This window comes from Mauremys reevesii, linkage group 3, assembly GCF_016161935.1.
Source record: "Mauremys reevesii isolate NIE-2019 linkage group 3, ASM1616193v1, whole genome shotgun sequence".
In the NCBI taxonomy this organism is placed as follows: Eukaryota; Metazoa; Chordata; order Testudines; family Geoemydidae; genus Mauremys; species Mauremys reevesii.
In genome coordinates, this window is record NC_052625.1 from 117,983,820 (window position 1) to 118,006,118 (window position 22,299).

Consider the following 22,299-nt stretch of genomic DNA (forward strand, 5'->3'; position numbering starts at 1 on the left):
TGTGTGCACGCCTTCCGGAAGTGACGCATGCACTAACGTCAGAGGCCGGAAGTGCCCGTCTGGAGGGTAAACAACGAGCTGACTGAGGCAGAAGCTGCTGGACTCGGGAGCCGCCTCCATCTTTAACGCGCCGGAGTCCGCCGCCCGCCGGGGAGATGGGGGGCGTCCTGGGCCTGTGCTCCGTGGCGAGCTGGGTAACGTGGGGCGGGCCGCGGCGCGGGAATCCCCGGCCCCTGCGGGGGCCTCCGCCAGCTGCGCCTGGCCCCGGAACTCCCGCCCCATTGTCCCCACGGAGCCTTTGCCGGGGCTTGGCCCAGGCGGGATTTAATTCCCCGAAGCGGCGCTGCCGCCCTAGCGGAGCCGCGTGTCGCTGCAGGGCCGCGCTCCCTGCCCCGCCGTTACCGTCCCCTTCAGTCCTCGTTACTCCGGATCGTCTCCCTCGCTGCCGCCCGGCTCGGCTCGGCGTGTCAGGCTGCCACTTGCTGGGCCCGTCGGCTTGGGTCTCAGCCTAACTGGCCTGGCCGTTGATGCCGCTTGTCAGGAGATAGGAACAGTTACTGCCCCGGAAAATGTGCTGGTTTTCCTTCAGATCCGCAAAAATAGTGAAAATGTCACTGATACCAGTATTGAGTTTCACCGTGTTCTTCACCCTTAGGGTGGGTACCCTGCAAAAATGCTACCTCCATCTTCTTGAAATTAGACATGTCTAGTTCTTTCCTCATGGCTCACTTAGCAGCAGCTGCATCCTCTGTAGCATCTCTCTCACCAAGACACTTCGGTTACTGCAGCACAGTCTACAATGATGTCACCATCATACTGAGCATTGTTAGGTGCTGGAAATTAATCCTGATTACTCAAAAATATGCTATTTAAAAACAACTCTACTTAAGACTTAAAAACTCAGTGGAAAAATACATTAACTATTACAACTCCTCTGCATGGGAAAGATTTTTTTTTTCTTAAGATATCACCGGCTTACTAATTATCTTGAAGTCATTCTGTGTACCACTGCAGTTTAGTTGCTGTGCAAATAGGTAGAATAGGGAACAAGAGCGGTTTTGGAGATCTCGGGTACATATTTTTAAAAATCAATGGGACTTAGTGTCCTGAGTAACTTAGGTGCATTTAAAAAAAACTTTACACCTTGTTTTGAATGAAATACTATTGGTTTAAAAACAAAAAAATTGATGTACAGAATGCCATTTCATTCTGTTTTCTGAAAAAAAGTAAATATCATATGTGGTAAGTGTAGAAATAAAGCTAGTGAAGGTGAAGGAAAAACAGTAACTGTAATGAGGTTCTTTGTAGGCCTTAAGAAGCAATTGTAATATGATCTCTATTATAAACACATAATTTGCATGTCTTCACTTTCAGAGCCCTTCACAGCCTATCCCTACCCTCCCTGTCTTCTCTTATTCAGTTTCAAAAGCTCGGCTCCCACCGCTGATTGACCAGATGCCAACCTCCATTGCCTGCTTGTTAAATTTTCAAACAAGCACCTTCATATTTTCTCCCATGCTCCCTTTCACACTTTGGACGAGCTCCCTGTAAATGGCTGCAAAACTAACTCATTATCCCTCTGCAAATCTCTTCTTAAAACTCTCCTTTACTATGCTGCCTGCAAAAAACTTGACAATGCTTAGGCTGCTGGTATGCTGAGACCACTGCCTATTATGCTGACCAGTATTGTCTCGCTGTTTCCTTGTATTGCCCCGTTGGTTTGTTTGTATCCATCCGGAGTCTCTTGTCTTATACATAGATTGTAAGTTCTTTGAGGTAGGGACAGTCTTTTTGTTCTGTTTATACAGTACCTAGCACAGTGCAGTCCTGGTTCATGACTGGTTTTCAGAGGTACTATGATGCTACAACAATAAATACAGTAGAACCTAAGAGTTACAAACACAGAGTTGCGAACTGACCAGTCAACCACACACCTCGTTTGGAACTAGAAATATGCAGTCAGGCAGCAGCAGAGACACTCCCCACTTCCTCCCCCCCCCCCCCCCCCCCAAAGCAAGTACAGTATTATGTTAAATGTGAACAACTAAAAAAGGTAACGCTGCATTTTTCTTCTGCATAGTAAAGCTGTATTAAGTTAATGTTCAGTTGTAAGCATCTTGAAAGAACAACCAAAACATTTTGTTCAAAGTTATGAACATTTCAGAGTTATGAAAACATCCATTCCCAAGGTGTTCATAACTCTGAGGTTCTACTGTAATATGCATGAGAAGTGTGCCTAGGAATCTGTGATGTGCATGTATAACTGCTATGAATGCAAGCATGAACAATGTCAGGACATGATTTTTCAGAGTGAGGTTGTGGCCAAAAATCACGATTTAAAAAAAAAAACGAAAGCATCTGCCTGTGTTATAGTCAGGCATTAGGACCCAAGGACAAGGAGAAAATTGTTCTTTATTTATGCTACTGCTTTACACTTTTGCATCCTTAGTTAGGAGCAGACTGCAGCAGTCACTTGAGCAATGAGTGAGTGACTTATGACAAAGGATCTTAGTTTTCTGTGATAAAAAGCCCAAAATTCTCCAATTAAAACCCCCCATTAAAATCCGTGTTTTTCTGTGATTAAAATGAACTTTAGTTCTCCATGCCACAATATGTATAGGTATCGGTTGAGCACAATGTTTTCTTGGTATATAGTAGAACTCGATTTATCCAAGTGTCCATTATCTGTCTCTCTATTAACTGAAACATCAGTGGCATATTGCTGGCAGTGGCTGGGGCTCGGGCAGTCAGTATTCACCCACGAAAGCTCATGCTCCAATACGTCTCTTAGTCTATAAGGTGCCAAAGAACTCTTTGCCGCTTTTACATTGAATAAGTGAGACTGGTACTTTCAGTAAAATTTAGTTAATTGTTAATGTTTTTATTTTTTCACAAAATGTGAAAACTAAAGATTCTCTTACAAACTTGAATTCCACTTTTTTCCATGGCAAATAGATTTCTAGGATCCCTGCTTATGATCCAGGGCTTCATCAGAGCAGTGATTCTTGCGCAGATTGTCCCTGCAGTGAGTCCCTAGCAGCAGCTGGTGAAGCAATTCCTTTTCTGCCAAGCCCACCATTCGGCCTAGCAGCAGCCAGGAAAAGGGATTAGGTGCAAATGACTCAGATATGGAAAAAATAATCTGGGTTATTTGTTTGAGGAACAAGTTGTTTTGGGAGCCTCACGTAGGGAAAGGTTAAGATCTATGTTAGAGCATCAAGTGGTGGCTATATAGCTTAAGCCAGTGTTTGTCATACCCTGTCACAGTTACCAGTCTGTTGCCTGCCATGTGCCCAAACATATCTTGAGCTGTAGATTTTAGTGGAAAAATCAATAGCAGAAGCAAAAGCTTTTACTATTGCAGCCTTTTATGTGCGCAAGTGAAGGGGAAATGGACTAGGATTGTGCTCTCTGAGTGCGCTCCTGTGGCTTTATTTAAACTCTTTAAAAGGTGTTTCTGTAGTAGAGTACTGTGATAGCTCTTGGCTGCTCCAACCTTGAAGAACAGCAAATACAGATGAAGAGGGTAAAAAAGATTGGGGGTGACTACAAGACCACGGGAAACACTGAGCTAGCATTGAGTGATTCTGATATCAGTAACCTAACATTTCCACTGAAAACTACATGACCACCAAAGTTTAGATATTAATCACCCGCCTGCACTACCTACCATAGACTAAAACAATGTTATTCCGTTTTAACTAAATTATGAAGAAAACTACATTTAAAAAGAAAATATCTTGGGGTGATAAATATTCCTAGATATTCCTTTCAATTGTTATCTGATTGACATTCACTTGTGCAATCCCAACCGCATTTAATGCAATCTATGGGTGGGAGAATGCTGCTAAGAGGCAAAATGTTATAGGTTTACAATGAAATAATACATATTTTCTTGTCTAAGAGCAAACTGCATCCAGATGTGCTAAAGCAATGAGTGAGTTATTTTGTCCTCACTTATAACGCTTTTTTTCTCAAGATATCGGCAAAGGTAGAAAGGAATACTGTACAACTGAAAATACTTGCTAGATATGAACTAATTATGGGTGTATTCCATTTTTGTTTTACTCTTGGATTTTTGAATCCTTTTTATTTTGTGCAAGTTAATCAGGTAATTGGGAATTACCTGATGTGTCTTGATTTGAATAGCTGCCAAACTCCGTCAATAAGCAATATGTTTTTAACTGAAGGATTGGACCATTTTATTTCTATTACAGAGGTGCTGAGAAATCTCAGTAACTGGCATGAATAGCCCTTAAACTTTAATGTACAGGCATATAGAAACTGACAGTCCTTCCCCAAAATATCTGAGTGTATAAATAAAAGAAAACCTAGAACAGCAAAATGTTAAACAGATTTCACAGGCAGAGATTTCCTTAGCTAAATAAGAACTGACCATGGTGCAACATTTAGGGCCCCCTCTGCACCAAAATAACCCCAAACCTGTGAACTTTCTCCCAAAGAAGTTAACTAGTGTCCTTGGAAAACAGAAGTAATCTGCTTTTGTGCATTGATGCAGACTTTAACATTTACAGTGGTAGGTTTTAGTGTAGAAACCTAATCCCTTGGAACATTCACTGGGCTAGACAAAACAATGTAACATGCTACAGGGAATTATCTTGCATTGATAAGGAGATGGGCTAGATTTTTCCATCACTAAAAATCCACACATCCTGTGTAAATTTTTGAATAATGTAATAAACAGCTCATAATTGTTTAACTGTTCTATAACTTTTTTTTGTTTAACTGTTCTATAATGTATCTTTCTTCCAGATACCGTGTTTATGTGGCAGTGCCCCATGTCTACTGTGCGGATGCTGCCCCAGTGGAAACAACTCCACCATAACTAGGCTGATTTATGCTTTCATCTTGCTCCTTGGAGTGAGTGTTGCCTGTGTCATGCTAATGCCAGGAATGGAGGAACAGCTGAAGAAGGTCATTACTTTTCTGATTTCATGTTTTGGTAGAACAGATGTTGCAAAATAGTTAACAGTCACATACTTTCATGGTGTCATGCTTCATGCTGTGAAGTACTTGCATTGCTACTAGTAAACATGCTTGTAATATTACTTAGTCATCAGATAGTCTTACAAGTTCTGTTAAGTATAAGCAGCTGAATCTTGGAAGAAGTGCAGTGTTAATTGGTATGCAGTTGTCATATAGGCAGCAGCCTTCAGAAGTAAAGTTGAGTCTCTTGAATTACTACTTAGGTCCAAGAGCTGCTCCAACACAACACATTTGTATGCAGAATAATAACTTTTCTGGATTAATTGTGTTCTACTTGCTAAATTGTAGCTTTTAAATCTGAGACTATATAAGGTGACATCATTTTTCTTAGGTGACACATTTTTTCCTAATGGGAATAAGTAATTTGTACTGCAATTAATTCAACTGATTAAAAGAATTGTGACTTTTCTAATATGGCTTGCTAGTCATGTATTGAACAGACTGCTGTAATTACATCAGAGGTCCCCAAACTGGGGCACCCCTCCCCTGGCTCCAGGGTGCATGTGAAGGAACATTTGGGGGCATGGTGGGGCCTGGCCCAGCCCCCCCGGGGAATTGGGGAGGGAGCACCATTCAGCCCCACCCCTGGCTCCCGGCCCTGCACCTGTCCCTGTCCCCAGCCTTCACGTGGCTCTGCTCCTGGCCCCAGCCCAGCCGCAGGCTGTGACTCCATTCCCGGCCAAGGCTGTGTCCAAACAGACCTAAGAATGTCTGCCTTTTTGTTTTGTTTCATTACCATCATAATAGTTGTCATCAGAAATGTATGCGACTTTGGGGCTGTTATTAGTGTTGTTTCAGACCAGCAAATGGAACTTAAGTTCCTTTGTGAGTCCCAAAAAATTGATGGCGGCTCAGTTGTGTTGTTTGAATTCTCTTGGTTGTGTGTGTGTGTGATTTTTAGTAAGTTTGTTTTATAATTCTAACCCACCATTAAAATAATTGTTTTTAAAGCAAACCTAATCTATTTAGTGGACTACCTGTTTGCATAATTCATGCAGCTATGAAATGTGGTATTTTTAAGTGATGTATCGTGGTGTAAATAATTTTACAGAATTAAGTGATGTATATTTTATTAATAAAATGAAAAATATGTATTTCTTCATCAGAAGCATTTAAGAGATCATTGAAACATTTTGTGTTAATCATAGATTCCTGGATTTTGTGATGGAGGGATTGGAACAACTATTCCTGGTGTGCATGGTCATGTGAATTGTGATGTCTTAGTCGGATACAAAGCAGTGTACCGTGTGTGCTTTGGTATGGCCATGTTCTTCCTTCTGTTCTCCTTGTTGATGATCAAAGTAAAGAGCAGCAGTGATCCAAGAGCAGCAGTGCACAATGGGTAAGATACGAGAACAACAACTGTGACTGTTTGGTCTGTATGTATGATATAGCTATTTGTGAAAATAATAACTAGTAGGTAAACATTCCAGTGAGACCGACTGTGATATGAAAAAGGAATTCTTTAGCAGATGGAACTATAATGTAGCCTCACCAATCAAATATTTTAAGGAAAATCATATTAAATTAGTGAGGGAGGAGAGAGATGAATGTGAACACACCCCTTCAGTTGTAAAAGTTTACTTTTTGGAATTTGATTTCTAGTAATGGAAGATCTGTAGGGGAGGGATAGCTCAGTGGTTTGAGTATTGGCCTGCTAAACCCAGGGTTGTGAGTTTAATCCTTGAGGGGGCCATTTAGGGATCTGGGGCAAAAATCTGTCTGGGGATTGGTCCTGCTTTGAGCAGGGGGTTGGACTACGTGACCTCTTGAGGTCCCTTCCAACCCTGATATTCTATGATTCTGTTCAAAGTCGTCTTAATATTAAAGTCGTTTCCACCCCATTCAATAACAAGTCTATTATTCTTCCCCTTCTTTCTTTTTTTGGTAGAGAGAAATTATTTTGTACTTTCTGAACTTCCAGATGTTTTTTCCCCCATATTTTATTATATTCATATCAAGGATAACCTTACCAAATATAATTGTAAAATACTAGTTCTTCAAGAAGCTGGCTGATTCTATTGGTGGTCTTTCCATGGCTCCACTTGTGCACAGTATAGTTGTTAAAACAGTGGAATCCAAACTGCTGTCATTAGAACATGGCTCAAAACACATAAGACAGTTTCTACAGTGAAAACTCTTAGCACCCATAGTGATAGCTGCTGAACAGAGTGTTTTCAAGATGTTTATATCGCAGAAAATGAAGATTCACCTGCTGTTACCCACAAACAACCACATAATAAGAAAAGAGTGATTGACTAAAATAGGAAAGACTAGGCAAGCTCCAGGGATTAGCTGCTTGGGTTCTACTGAGCTCACTTTGACAATTTGGACTTCATTGTATAAATCTCCTGAAATTAATAAAGCTGTACAGAATTGCATTCCCATGCCGCAGGGGGAAAAGCAATTTAGACTGACCACGACAGCCAACTATGTTTTATTTACTTGTGGGGTTTTTTTTTGGTTTCTTTAGATTTAAATAATAAAAAGACACCTATACAGTTTCTAGTTTTTGTATTGTAAATGCAATGGTCAGAGTAATACCCTCTGCATTAAAAAGCAACAATGAACAACAATGAGACATGAACAATAATTCAGCTAAGCCAGCCATGTACAAAAAGCTCCTTTCTACTTCCCATCATTCTTGGACCATACCGTCAAACCTCTATAAAATAAATGGCTTTTGCAGCGTCCCTTTTATATAAGCAAGAGGAGGAAGTCTCCATCATGCCCGGAAATGATTTAGCATCTTTGATTTTGCATACTAATTATGGCAAACTCACACTATGGTATAGGTACTTAGGAGTACCAACACCTGTTGCAGCCCTTGAGCTGTCATCTTTCTTGCATATATATCATCTTCCGGCATGGATGAAATTGAAAAGGACACCTTTTTACTGCATTTTTTGAAAGGCACTTTTCTTATTAAAAATATATACAAATTCTGCATGGTGTGAAACCTTTTAACCTAAGAGACCACTTCTCAGATAACTTCTTGTGGCAGATATCTTTGTCCTGGAGGCTCATGTCTGCTCCTGAGGCTGAACTGTCAGATCAGTTGCTGTCCTGTTTCAGTCCTACCTACCTGCCAGAGTTAGTCTAGCAAGATTGTGGGCAGAAGGCAAACATATCTAGAGGGTTTAACTGTTTTGTTATTACTGAAAAATTATGTAGTAATGTAGTTTTTAAACATCTCTGCCAGAAGCAGTGGTGTCTTCAGTGGTACCCATTAAAGGTAGTTGCATGTAAATTATGTCTTTAATTTTGCAATTATGCAAGTATCTTCAACAGTGCTCTTTAAATTAGTGACAGCAAGACTGTACTGCAGAGCAGAGACCTTGAATTTACCCATATATATGTCAGTTTTTCCACACTTGTGTACAAGTTGGAGCCATCAAACAATATCTAGTGGGACAGTTACTTTATTTGTGTAAATCAGGGGTAGGCAACCTATGGCACGCGTGCTGAAGGCAGCATGCAAGCTGATTTTCAGTGGCACTCACACTACCCGGGCCTGGCCACCAGTCCGGGGGGCTCTGCATTTTAATTTAACTTTAAATGAAGCTTCTTAAACATTTTTTAAAATGTATTTACTTTACATACAACAATAGTTTAGTTATATATTATAGATTTATAGAAAGAGACCTTCTAAAAACGCTAAAATGTATTACTGGCACACGAAACCTTAAATTAGAGTGAATAAATGAAGACTCGGCACACCACTTCTGAAAGGTTGCCGACCCCTGGTGTAAATTCATAACTGCGAAATGAGTACTATCTCTGCAGTTCCTGTTTTTATCAGAGTAATCAAAACAAAAGCCTACAGAACTCTAGCAGCCTCTGTGTAAACCAGCAGTAATCCTTGAAATGCTTAACAATTTTGGATTCTTCCCAAAAGTTAAACCAGGTAGGTACATATAGGTACTCTAAGCTTTTAGGTAATCTGAAAAGGATCTGGAATTAAGCATGTTATTTATGCAAAGCTTGGACCTATTCTTCCTTTATCAAGGTTATTCTTCCAAGCTGATGATGAGGAAATCAAACTCCTCACATGGATTCAGAAACTGGAGCTAATGCATTATAGCTTGTGTGATTAGTGCACTGAACCATCCAGATTTTAAAATAAGCTTTGCCTGCTTTTAAAACTCAAATAGAGCCCCTCTCCTTCTATGTGCTCCTCCCCCACTCAGTTTGATAATGTTTAAAAAAATCCCCCCACATTGAAATTTATTCCTCTATAGAACTGGATCATGTTCTCTCAAGCTGGGGTGTCAGAATCTCAGCATGGAAAGGTGAAGAACCACTCAACTAGACTTTTACCTCTGATGTCATTGCTTGTTGCTTTGTATGTGTTACTGGACATATGCCTCTGTATTATTATTATTTATGTTACCATACTACTTAAGAACCCTAGGCATGGACCAGGACCCTATTATTTTGCTTTGTGTCTTTTGAGCTATATTAATCTTTTATAGATGGAACTGGTAGTACCACCTATAGTTAAGGTTGCTGAACACTTCCTATCATAACAAACTGGAGACAGGATTTTATAACCTTGCCCAGCTTTGACTATTCAGACTGAAATTTTCCATGCTGGGTTTCTACCTGAGGCTGAATTTTTAAAGAAAATTTAGCAAAAGTGGTCAGCCAGTTCTGAGAACAAGATTAGGGAAATATCCACACACACAGGCAAACAATGTGTTACAGCCATTTTGTTGAGAAGATCTAGTCCCTCCTTACTTTTGGAGTAGGGGCTTGAAATTTGGAGGACAGTTTTCTGTGCGGTTAGATGTACCTTTTGCTGTATCTGTGGAGGAGAAATACCAAAACATAGCTAAATTACAAGCCTTTCAAAAATCTGCTTGTGTACACTCAGGAGAGACTTCAGATTCCATCTGCACTGAGCATGCTCCCCTCCCCTCCATGTTTGCAGGGGCTGAGAAGAACTCTCCCTACAGTTGCTATTGCTGGTTGTGGGCCACTGCAGTACTTGGCACAGAAACTGAGAGCCGAGAGACTTTCTGTCCTGGGAGCGAAGAGGGGAAGGGAACTAAGGGCTATTTTGGGTGAAGACAGATTTCACGAGGTGGAGTGAGGGGACACTTGGGACTGGTTGGTCAGGGAGATTGAATCTGAACAGGGTAGGGGGAATTGGGATGAGGAGCCTAGAGAAGGAGACAGTCAATGAGAGCTGGTGAGGGTGGGGGCAGTGGGCCGCCAACATGGAGCCTATGGGGTAGAATAGAACTGTCTAGATTAGGATTCTAGGAAACAAGTACAAAACATCCACTTTAGCAATTTAAGATTATAAAATGGCAAGACAGTGTTAACCCCTCGTCCCCTCACTCCCGCCAAAACTAGCAATGTGTAAATAAAAAAAAAACCCTTAAAAAAAGGAATAAAATTGGATTTTTTTTTTAAATTAAAAACATTGTAATATTTATCCATCCTAGATTCAACTGCATGGTACTATGGGTGGGGCATGAGAACAGGAGTTTGAACTGACATCACTAAGAAGCTGTGTATATACACTCGGGACTAAGAACAAAAACTGCCTAGTCTAAAATCTTCCCTTCTTGATGCTTCTCTTTGCCTCATTACAAAAGATATTTTAATTTAGTGAGCAGTATCGCCTGTGTTTTGCAAGAGCAGTTAATGAATACAGTTCTCAGATGTGCACAAACAAGGAAGCAAAGATTATGTATTTGAAATGAAAGCTAAAATAAGCAAACTTTAAATCCTGTCATTTCATATAATTAACTTTCATCTACATTGTGCTCTTTTGAATGCTTATAAAATACATCAGTTATGTGAGCACAAACGCAGATTAAAGTTTTTTACCCTAAATCCCTTAATGTCTTTTTGTTTTTTGATTTCTTCTTTAGATTCTGGTTCTTCAAATTTGCTATAGCAGTAGCAATTAATGTTGGAGCTTTTTTCATCCCAGAGGGACCCTTTACTACTGGTAAGATAACACTGAATTACATCTTATTGCATTTGATGCAGTTATAACTTACTTTAAAATAAACCTCTTTAAATGTAGCTGCAAACCCTCTTTCTCACTATTGGTTTTTTCCCCAACCTCTTTAAGATTGAGCGGTAAAACTTCCATTGCTCTGAATTGATTTCATCTGATTTTTCTTTACAGTGTGGTTTTATGTCGGCATGGCTGGGGCCTTCTGCTTCATTCTTATTCAGCTGGTCCTGCTTATTGACTTTGCTCACTCTTGGAATGAATCTTGGGTTGAAAAAATGGAGGAAGGAAATTCAAGATGTTGGTATGCAGGTAACAGAACTTTTATCCCATTTTGGTGTGTGTTTTGAAAACCTAGTGGAGGTGAGATGTACCAGTGTAGTATATAATGCCATTTTGCCAGGAATGTAATGTACAGAAGAGATTCTGCTTTCATAAACAGCATTTTCTCTCATTCATTCCATATATTCCAGCCCTATTGTTTATGCTATATCTGGGTTTTTATCTGGTACCAAAAAACTTCTCAGTAATCATATGTAACCTAAAAGAAATCTACATTGGTGCAGAGGTTAATGTTAACTATGAAACTTTATAGTGCTTTTTTAACTCATAAGCCTTGACTTTCAATACTTCAATGTTCTGTTTAGTGACTATAAAAATAAAGCAGGCTGTAGCTGCTCCCTATTGATAATAAACATTATCATCAGGGTGATGAAATGTCCCGTTTTTATGCAGGCAGGAAGGGAAAAGCTGCTTCCAGCCACAGGGGAGCAGGGGGAAGAGATGAGCTCTGCAAACACAGGCCAGGTCATCCCTCCCCCACTCCTCTGTGGCTGGAAGCAGCCTCCCTTCCCTCAGGCACAGTGCCGAAAGGCTGCTGCTGGCCACATTCTGGTGTGAACTCTAGCAGAAATCTGGAGGGGGGCATGTGAACCTGCATGGTACTGTTGCTCCCCCCGCCATCATCCTTCTTCCCCCGCCCCACACACACACTTGTTGCCTCAGGAAGATGCGGTGCCAGGTCCCAGGAGAGGCGGGTCTGTCCCGTGGGCCCAGACAATTATGGAGGGTGGGCAGGGAGGGTTGGGTCGGTCAGTATCCCCCTCTGCCCCAGTGAGGTGTCCGGGAGTGTGGGTGTGTCACCTCTCCCCATGTGTGTTGGGGGCTGGGGTTACCCCTCCCTGTGTGAACCCTAAGTCCTTAAAGATAAGGTAAATAAAATAAAAATAAAAAAAATCCAACTACGTAGTATTTCTTTTTAACAGGGGCTCAGTCAACTTGATGTTAATTTGAATGTTTGTACTGCATAGTTTTGATTGATTGCTGTTGATCTTACTTCAATATGAGTAATTTTACCAGGTGTCTTGTATTCAGCATAGGGAAATATGGTCACTCTAATTATCCCTAATTTTTTCTTTAAGACCTTTCCTCTTTACCTCTTTGGGAATGTGGGGTGAGTGGGGCAAAATAGAGGAGACACTAAAATCACTGCACTGGAGTAATGAATTGTAATAGTTGATCATAAAACTTACGATTTAGTTTATTTCAGGAGGCAAAAATGGCCTAGTTGGCTAGTTTTCTGTTTGCCTGGCATGTCTGCTTTTTGAAAATGTGGTTTAACAGATTCTTGTAAGCCTACATAATTCTATAAAAGATGTGTTGAATAAGTGTATTGAAAAATAAGCTGCTTAAAAATGCCACTCCACAGGTCCAGATTTGATTGATTTTTTATTTGGGGACAGTGCTGTTAATTAAATTTAGATACATTGCTACAGGTTTGCCTATCTTGCTTTAACCAACTCCTTGGTAAAGAAGCCTGTACAAATACCCAGTTGAAGTGTTGGAGCATAACTAAAGCCTCAAGTTTCCCATTGCTGGTGGTATTTGTCTTTATGATAGCGCCTTGAGGCATCAGGCAGAATCGGGGCCTCATTGTGCTAGGTGCTATTCAAACAATGTAAACAATTATCTCTACCCTAAAGAATGTATCTAATTTAAATGTTTAAAACATTTTTTAAGTTTCAGTGTTTTAAATGTATCCATAACCATTATCTGATACAATGTTGTGGATTCTTAATACAGCAGTACAATCATAAAATATTCTTTAAAGCTAATAACGAATGCTTCTTTAAGCAAATTTAACTATCTTGTTTATCTCCCTTCACAGCTCTGCTGTCAGCTACGGCTCTAAATTACCTGCTGTCTCTGGTTGCTGTTGTCTTGTTTTATGTTTATTATACTCATCCAGAAGACTGCTCCGAAAATAAGGCATTCATCAGTGTTAATATGTTGCTGTGTATTGGCGCCTCTGTAATGTCAATTCTGCCTAAGATCCAGGTATGCTATGTTATTCAGTCAATATTTTTTTTTTTTAACCCAGAAGCATCTCTCTAGCTAACATTTTAACTGTGGACATTTTATCAGTTGTCCTATTTAGTTTTCTCCATGTTTCTTGCATACAGGAATCTCAGCCACGATCTGGTTTGTTGCAGTCCTCAGTGATCACAATTTATACAATGTATCTAACCTGGTCAGCTATGACCAATGAACCAGGTAAGCTTGGCAGACTTAATTTTTTTTGGGGGGGAAGTAAGGGAGAGTATGTATGGGACTTTCTAGTGTTCTTAAAAGAAAAACAAGAAACACAAATTCTACTGTGTTCAACTCTTTGCTAGATAGCATTAAAACACAGTATTGTGCAATGTATACTGTCAGAGGCAGGACCCTTGTCTCAGTCCTCCGAAGGAGTCTTTCTTCAGTTTTTCTTCTTTCATATGTATCTATGCTTTATTGTGTGGAAGGATGCAGGAGTCACTACAGATGTTCCTATTCTTTCTCTCAAAAAAACAGAGATCTTTGGTTAACTGTTAAGAGATCACATGACGACTTCATTTGTGTACATAGGAAAATTCTTTTAAAAACAAACCCAAACCTCTAGAATTTACATAAATTGCAAAATTTTACGAGAACACTAGATGGCCTCTCTTCCTGGTAAATTTTTAAGTTCCTACTTGGGTGCTACAGCTGTTTAAAAGAAATGTCATTTTTTATATTAATGGATTAATGCAGGGGTTTTATGCTCTTTTTAGTTTGAAACAACTGAACTCTTTGCTCAAACATTCAAAAATTCCACTGCAGAAAACAAATTTGAAAATCTGCCAAATATTAGCCTTCAGGGTAAAAACAAACAAACAAAACCCCATAACTTTTGGATGTAAGGCTTATGCATCCTTAACTGTAGGTATTACTTTGTGCTTCACCTATGTTGGTGCCATTGTGAGACACTAGCCATGGGCTATAACTGCAATAATTACAGGAAAGCACATATTCGCTCAGGTTTCTCTCTTCTGTGTTTTATCAGTGCTCACTGCAGTTTGGTAACTTGGTAAATAAAGTTGAGCTTTTAAAAACATTTGTAGCATTCTTTCACGTAGCTTAAATCTTCAAAATGAGTGTATTTGAGGTAATACTGGTCAGTACTTCTTGTGTAGTCTTAAGGGCTAGTCTAAACAGAGCAGGAATGCGCACCGCAAAAGTGTGATTTCTAAAGCGCACAAATAGATCTGTGTAGACCCTGCTGGCATGTATTAAAAGTTCCCTAGTGCGTTTTAACATAGTGTGACATAGTGTTAACATGTTTAAGTGCACTAGGGAACTTTTAATGCATGTCAGGAGGGTCTACACGGATCTATTAATGTTCTTGCACTTCAGAAATCACATCTCCTTAGCATACATGAATATTGGTGCTCTGTGTAAACAACCCCTAAGTGACTGTTGTGTTTGGCTGCTGGTGTACAATTTTAGGAATTCTGAAGAAAATGCAGTGTATTTTTGCTACAGTTCAGTAAAGGAATGTAACAGGATCAGTATAACACTTCATACATCTTTTAAATGAAGAAATGTTAACTTCAGAGTATTTCCTTGTCTCCTAACACCTGTCTTGTATTGATGTGACATAATTATCATTAACTTGCTTTACTTTTTTTTTTTGTCCTATCCATGATCTTTAAGTCATATTTTTGTTTCACAAAGTTCTGAACTTGCAAAACTTTTGCATTTACATTGGACATGAAAATTCCTTGTATTACTTTGTGTTCAGTGTGGAAATAAAAATATATTGCATAACCATTTACTCTGTCCTTCTTTTGTTTAATTTCTAATGTAATCTTCCCAACTCAGAAAGGAAGTGCAATCCAAGCTTGCTGCGCATAATTGGTTACAACACCACCACCATTCCAAGCCAAGGTCAGGTCGTCCAGTGGTGGGATGCACAAGGAATTGTAGGACTTATTCTGTTTTTGCTGTGTGTTCTGTATTCAAGGTGAGATGAATTAATTGGGATTTAAGTGACTTGTGCTACTGCTAAAGACCAGATTACTACAACTTGATTTTTAGTTTGATAATGTACTGTATTCATTCCCCTCGAACACAGCATCCGGACATCCAGTAACAACCAGGTTAACAAACTGACGCTAACTAATGATGAATCAACACTGATAGAAGATGGGGTACCCAGAAGTGATGGCTCTTTGGATGATGGAGATGATAGCCACCGTGCTGTAGATAATGAAAGGGATGGAGTTACTTACAGTTATTCCTTCTTTCACTTCATGCTTTTCCTGGCTTCACTGTATATCATGATGACCCTCACCAACTGGTACAGGTACACACACTTGAGATATTGTACTAGTAATGAATGTGCAAGATGCTACAGTTTTTGGGATTCAAGTTATATTTTCAGATGTCTCAAAAGAGATGCATCCTTTAGTACACGTACCGGTGTGACAGGAATTCTCAAGCCCCTCGATACCATAATAGGTGAGACCACCATGTAAGAGGGAGACCTGGACCATCAGACTTGTTTGGTATGCCAGGTTAGAGGGCTGGACCCTTGCCTCTTACCACCAGATCCCCAAGGAAGGGTGTAAATATATGAGCTTGTGTGTGAGGAATGGTTAAGATATCACCTTAATTATATTTTTGCTATCTTTTTTGTCTTTATTAATTGAGCTAATAAAAGTAGTTACACTGTGGGCATAGCAAAGCTTTATCTGTGGTGTGGTTCCCAAACAGACATTGAATGTAATAACCTTGATTCTATTATGTCTGATTGTTGAACTAAATCTTACAATCCCCCAGTTCTTTAAATCAGTAATAATCAATAACCACTAATGAATCAGTCTGTTTTTGAAATGAACAGGGGAAAAGCAGTTATTGGTAATGGAATTGTCATGCAGGCTTGCTTGTGCTTCCTGAAGAACCGGGAAGGTATTCTAGGGGTTTAAAACTTTGAGCTAAATCAAACCCAACCTATCATGAGCCTGAGGCACAGTGGTAATCTATTACACCCGCCTACCTTCAGAGAACAAAAATCACAAGTAAGTGACTCTCCCTGTAACTTTTTTTTTTCTCTTTTTCAGTCCTGACTCTTCCTATGAGACGATGATTAGTAAATGGCCATCTGTCTGGGTGAAGATATCTTCCAGCTGGATTGGCATTGTGCTGTATGTGTGGACTCTTGTGGCTCCGCTGGTTCTTACAAACCGTGACTTTGACTGAGCTGTGCTTCTCCTCTGAAGGCTTCAGTTCATTTCCCCACTTGTTGAAACTAACAGTATTCCAGACTAAAATGTAGTTGTAAATATGTGCGTGCTTGCTGCCCATGTAGTAGACTGTACCTTGTTCTGCATGATTACCTTTAGATCATGTCCCCTTGCCAGTTCACTAAATGACTTTTCTAGCCAAGCTCAGTGATTAATTACTATGATATTGGTTTTCATAAGAGTACTTTAGGTTTAGTGCTGTGGGTGAGGTAGATGTAAAATCGGTCAGTTTGTTGTATTCTTCTCCCTCCCCCAATGCTGAGTAGCAAAGGGTGCAAGAACAACTGGGTTGGAACTTTATTTAATTAGATGGAGTTAAAAACAGGTTTTATAGGAGGAATTTTAAGCAAGTTAGGGCTACTATTGACAATTCATGTTGCCTTGTTTTCAGAGTCAGCCTTCAGTAAGTATTGAGCATTTAGGCCAATTCAAATGGTGCACGTTACACTTCTCTCTGATATCTTAAAGCCTTTTGGCTCTGTCTTGTTTTCACCTGTAATATATATGTTAATGTATTTAGCTTGAGTGCTAAATTGAAGGAATTTGAACCTACACTTCTCTGAATGTTCCCTTTGGAGCTAGTGTATTGGACATGCCCTATTCCTGACAAAAGGACGCTAGGAAGATTTGGCCCCAGGAGTCAAAGATGTATATTGTAAATCTGTGTCTTAGTATTTTTGAAATACTTTATATATAGCTAAGTTATACTCTGGCTCTAATCAAGCTGAGAGGTTGCAAGGAAAGTAGCAAGCCTGGTTGCAAAGGATAATGAGTCACTGGCTGGGTGTGACAGCAAATGCTTATGATCAGAAGTTCAGAGAAAAAGGAGTGCTGAAGCTACAGTCATTAGAGACTTGCATTCTATAGCTGGCTTCTACAAAATTATTTAATCTTTAAATTCAGGGTATTAGAACCTGATCTGTTTTAATATCTTATGGTACCTGTTTCTGCTGGTGTGTCCATTGCCAGTAACGGACATGTGCTTAGATGTGGGCATCAAGTTAACTAGTTGGTCTGATTAAAAAAGTGTAATTTTGTGCAGTTCTTGAAAATTTTAAATGCTATTATGCGTGCTGCTTTGTAATTAAATAAACTGTGGTGTATGTATGTGTGCATGCTCTGCTGGTGGTTAGGTTGAGACTGACAATCTCAGTGGGAGTGAAGCCAGAGCTGTACTTCATCAGTCATTATATAAACTACTATATGGTGTTGCTACTGCTGTCTCATGTAGCTAATTCTTCTCATTTAAGTTTTATTTTAAATAGCCTATGGCAATGTGTTTGAGCAAAGTAAGACTGCTGTGTTAGTCGGAGCCAGTGCTGTTTGGAGGCAGCTGAAGCCAATACTGTGTACAGTCATTTTGAACATATTACCTTACCTGTCAATAAACAAATTCAGATAAAGATGTTTTTATTTTCTGATGGCTACAAATTAGTCAGGGGATGCAGTTCATACTCAAGCCTAAACTACAAGAGTAAAACATGTGCTACAAACTGGTGTTTAGAAAGTTCATGTAATGTGTGTTTCTTAACAGTGGGCATGCTATAAGCATGGATAAAGAGCTTTTTCCACAGCAGGGTTCATGAAGGGGTTCCACCCCTTTCTGCCCCCAGTGTAGTGTGACTTGCACCCATGGGGGATAAACTGCTAGAGTGCAAATTGCCTGCACTCAACATTTGCATGGGTGGTTAACTTCCTACCCCAGACAAGGCTATAGGCAGATGACACCATCTGACAATTTATAATGAAGTGCTTCAAACTACAATTAATGTTTAATAGTGGCAACAAACTGGGCTGCTGATTAAAGGAAGTATAAATAGAGCATTATTAAAGCCTGTCCCTCAATCCTACAATGTCTAATTCCTCAGCCACTGCAGACAGAAGCAAATGTGTCTTGGCTCATGTGTTATTAGACTACACTTATTGTGCTCATTTAGTTCCTTCTAGTACAGTTAGCAGTAGCAACAAAGGGGCAGCACTCACTTTAATTGGGACTGGCTTCAGTCTTTCCTTTACTGCTTCCAGGTTCTATACCCCTACCTAGCTTAATTAAGGGTTTTTTTCACAGCACTAGTTAGCTCAAGCTTTTGAGTTACACATTGAGTAATAAGGACATGAAAAGAACACCTGAGATGCATTTCAACCAGCTGTCTGTACCTTCACATCTGAATAAAATATCTTGTACATCATCCCTGGAGGACAGGTGCCCAAACTTTGGTTTTAACCCCTTCTTGTGGTCTGTGAACTCAGTTCTTTAAAGAGAAGGGATGGCATAAACACAGCCCCAGTTAGGTAATCTTATGCAGGAGCAGTGAACAGCATGAACACTGATCACTGGAAACTTAAGCACATGCAGCACTTCCACATGCTATGCCTAGGCTCTAGGTTGCAATGAATACTGCAGGTGTGGTCCTACTACATGTGTTTTAGTTACACATTCCCCTCCTCCAAATCTCTTAATAGTCTAACCTCCCTCAATCTATCTTTCCATTCAATTGTTTCTTCTGGGTCTGCTTTTCATTAGATACTCTAAGCCAGTGGTTTTCAAACTTTTGTACTGGTGCTCCCTTTCACATAGCAAGTCTGAGTTCAACCATCCTTATAAAACAAACACTAATTTATTTAACACAATTAGAAATGCTGGATGCAAAGTGGAATGTTGTGTGCTGTTGAAGAGCTACTTCCTTCAAACCCAGAGGTGGCTGTATTTCAGTGGAGGCTGAAAACTTTCATGTGCAGACTGGATTCATATAGATTCTCATAGTATTACAAACACCCATTGTTAGCTCAAATGTGGGTCTCTTCCTACAGCAAGAGACTCAGATCTCTGTTCTCCACTCAGGCAAATATTAGTTGACATGGGTTTGGGGTGGCAGGCTGACAGCTTGTGACCCTCTGAGGGGTCCCAACCCCCAGTTTGAGAACCACTGGTCTAAGCAGTATTTAGTGACATTAACTTGATAAACTAGCAACTCAGCTAACCCATTAAGAATGTTTAAATAGCACATCTTTTCATGCCACAACATCAAAATTGTTTACTAGGTGAGTTCTCCTGTGGTATAACAGTACATGATTAGATACTTATACCAGCCAGAGACCTTCACAGCCAGTGGCTTGTGATAGTATATAAACACCTCACTGAGCTGCTTCCATTTTAGTTGACTTTTTTGATTAGGTGAGGAAATTAAGTGCTATATGAACTTTTATTTGCTATTAGGTCTTAAGGTATTAAAAGCAGTTACTGCTATGCTTGCCAAAAGGTACTTGTTTGAATAGGATAGTGTCTTCTGAATGAGTATACAATAGTAGCTTTCTAGATAGAATTTGTAAAATGTATTAATGAAAATATACACAAAACCACTATGGTTACATCTACACAGGGATCCCTGCCCCATGGCTGGCCTAAGTCAGCTGATTCAGGCTCACAGTGGAAAGTCCCACAGCCTAGGCTCCAGCCCAAGCCCAAATGTCTACACAGTAATTTTTAGCCTTACAAGTTCAAGTCCACTGACCTGAGCCAACTCCAGCTATGCTATTTTATCCTTGAACAGATGTACCCTAGGTCTCCAATACATTTGTTTACTGGTGGCAGAGAAGGTGAGTCAATGCACAAAAACTGGTGAGAATTTGAGATTTTTTTCTGCCTGATTCAAGTAGCTTGAAAACAAGTGTTTAACTGACATGCTACAAGATCCCTACCTAACAGTGAACACAACATTATCTGTATATCAAAACAACCTTTTTTTTTTACACTATCTCAGCATATTAATATAGTAAAAAGTGTACATCTTTCACTTAATACATAGCTCCTGTAGAGTCTGACCTGACCTCTTGAAATTTATTCCACACAATTACTGGTTAAAAAAATTCTGAAACTGAAAACTAAGTGTCTTTTGTGGCATACACTAGCATGAATTAAAGTAGTTCATCTGAAAACATGTTCTAAGCACTGACTCAAAGTGTAGACCATGTAAAAGATGAGCCCTAACAAAAGTCACACCTAGATAACATTTATTTTATCAAAGTGGATGGTTCAGGTTAGAACTCATGCATGCAAGTGTCTCCTGTCTTAATAAATAAAAACTTCCATTTCTCTCCTGTCATGTATGATCACACTCACTGAAGAACTAAGGCAGAACCAAAACAGTCAAGTAGCTAACAGGCACTTTGTTCCCAATTCAACCAGAAAAAAATACAGCTCAACTCAGGTCTTGATGCTGCATCCCCTCCCCTCCAAAAGTTTAAACAAGGTTGTAAAAATAGAAAACTAAAATACAGAAAACATTTAGAGTTCTACACAATACAGAGTTATTCTACTCAATCATACATAGAACCAAAAAGTTTAAGAGTGTAAAACAAAGATTATGACATGAATTTTGATTACCTGGGATATTTTATATTCTCTGTAAATACCAAATATTTGATAGCAATTAAAAATTCTGGTAACTTAGTTGCATATACCAAGTCATACTATGTCTATGATGTCTTGTATAAGTACACAACTACTTACACACATTCAAAAAGCTGTTTGTGGGGAGAAGGATAGGAGAGAGATTCCACAATAGTTGGTTATACTAACCAAAGTATTTGCCAAAAAACCCAGAAAGATACCAAACGATATCCCAAATAAATAGTTCGTTTTGATGAATATATACAAAGTTCCTGCTATGTTAGTTATCCAAGAATGGCATATCTGTGTCCATGGGTGCAGGAGCAAGTTCACATAAATAAAACAGTGTGGCTTCACTTGCTTCTGCCTCAGTCAGTGGCTCCAGCCGCACTAACTTGCTTTGAGTTGGTTCAGGGTCCAGGCTGCTTTCCAGAAGCTCATCCACTTCTAAGGGTTTGTCTAGGGAGGACATGGTTTCAGATGTGGAATTTCCACCCTCAACAGTTGCACCTGGACTCCCATCAAGGAATGCAAGGAGTGGAAAGGCAGTATATTGAATGAGCTGTTTATCTACAAGGGAAGAAAAATAATACTTCAGAAACTCACTATTAGTTTACATGCACAGTCCTAATTCCAAATATTTTAGTGTACTTTTTAGAAAGAAAACCACATTATAAAAATATTTTTGAACAAAAATGGTTACTTAAAAAAATTGGGCATACTATTGAAGTGTTGCAAAAGCAAAGTAAACAATTTATTGTTCAGCTTTGTCGGAAACACCAACATTTAATCAGTTTTGTCTCTGCACCTGGTGCAATGTAAATTCTTCACAGTTAACTATTTTGGGTCTTGTCATGTTATCAGCATGAAGCAATCAAGCAGATAAGACCTGACTAAGCAGGATCTTGTTTTAACAAGTACTTCACAAGTTTTCCCTCTTACATCTTTTCAGCTGAACAACTATGAAGCTCTTCCTGCAAAGAAAGCCATGCCATTCGCTGTACAAACCTGATTTGGGCTTAGAACTCTGTGCCTCTTCTGAAGCAGGCTGAGGTCCATTACTCTTTGTAGTTTCTATTCCTTTTGTCTCCAAATGAAAAAAGAAATTGAAGTCAAAATTTAATCTGAAATAGGCTTTAAAAAACCCAGTCTGCATAAGTAACAAAAAAGGTGGTAACTGACAAATCTTGACAAAGTCTGACTATTACAATAACCTGCACTAGCCTGTAAAAAGATGTTACAACCATATGGCAACTATTCATGGGGCTTAATGGATGCTGGTCTAGAAAATAACATGAAGTGGAACAGTGGTGCTTCCAAGTAGG

The 22,299-nt window shown here is 39.5% G+C and overlaps 2 protein-coding genes across 5 annotated transcripts in view; one reads left to right on the forward strand and one right to left on the reverse strand.

The window, feature by feature from the left end:
* Positions 1-4: 4 nt before the first annotated feature.
* Positions 5-17,987, forward strand: SERINC1 (serine incorporator 1). 2 transcript variants are annotated; one of them, XM_039529175.1, is made up of 10 exons: positions 5-194; positions 4,774-4,935; positions 6,156-6,349; positions 10,893-10,972; positions 11,156-11,293; positions 13,149-13,318; positions 13,444-13,534; positions 15,161-15,302; positions 15,414-15,644; positions 16,402-17,987. In XM_039529175.1, the coding sequence occupies exons 1-10, from the start codon at positions 156-158 to the stop codon at positions 16,538-16,540; spliced, it is 1,386 nt and encodes a 461-aa protein (XP_039385109.1). In that variant the 5' UTR covers positions 5-155; the 3' UTR covers positions 16,541-17,987. The 2 variants fall into 2 exon arrangements, with proteins under 2 accessions (XP_039385109.1, XP_039385108.1); XM_039529174.1 differs by lacking the exon at positions 5-194 and adding an exon at positions 513-656.
* Positions 17,988-19,180: 1,193 nt separating this feature from the next.
* HSF2 (heat shock transcription factor 2) overlaps positions 19,181-22,299 on the reverse strand; it is a 33,112-nt gene continuing 29,993 nt past the window's right edge. For 2 of the 3 annotated variants that reach the window (XM_039529171.1, XM_039529173.1), the window contains 2 exons: positions 21,983-22,064; positions 19,181-21,544 (listed from right to left, as the gene is read on the reverse strand). In XM_039529171.1, the coding sequence (XP_039385105.1) occupies positions 21,255-21,544; positions 21,983-22,064 (372 nt within the window). In that variant the 3' untranslated portion in view covers positions 19,181-21,254. The remainder of the gene's footprint in view (positions 21,545-21,982; positions 22,065-22,299) is intronic. The other variant, XM_039529172.1, reaches the window with a different exon arrangement.

Excerpts from the sequence above, each read along its gene's own strand:
- SERINC1 (XM_039529174.1), top strand. The coding sequence starts at position 570 with ATGTGCTGGTTTTCCTTCAGATCCGCAAAAATAGTGAAAATGTCACTG. Across the intron at positions 10,973-11,155 it reads AGAGGGACCCTTTACTACTG|TGTGGTTTTATGTCGGCATG; the intron begins GTAAGATAACAC and ends TTTTCTTTACAG. Across the intron at positions 15,645-16,401 it reads ACCCTCACCAACTGGTACAG|TCCTGACTCTTCCTATGAGA; the intron begins GTACACACACTT and ends TCTCTTTTTCAG.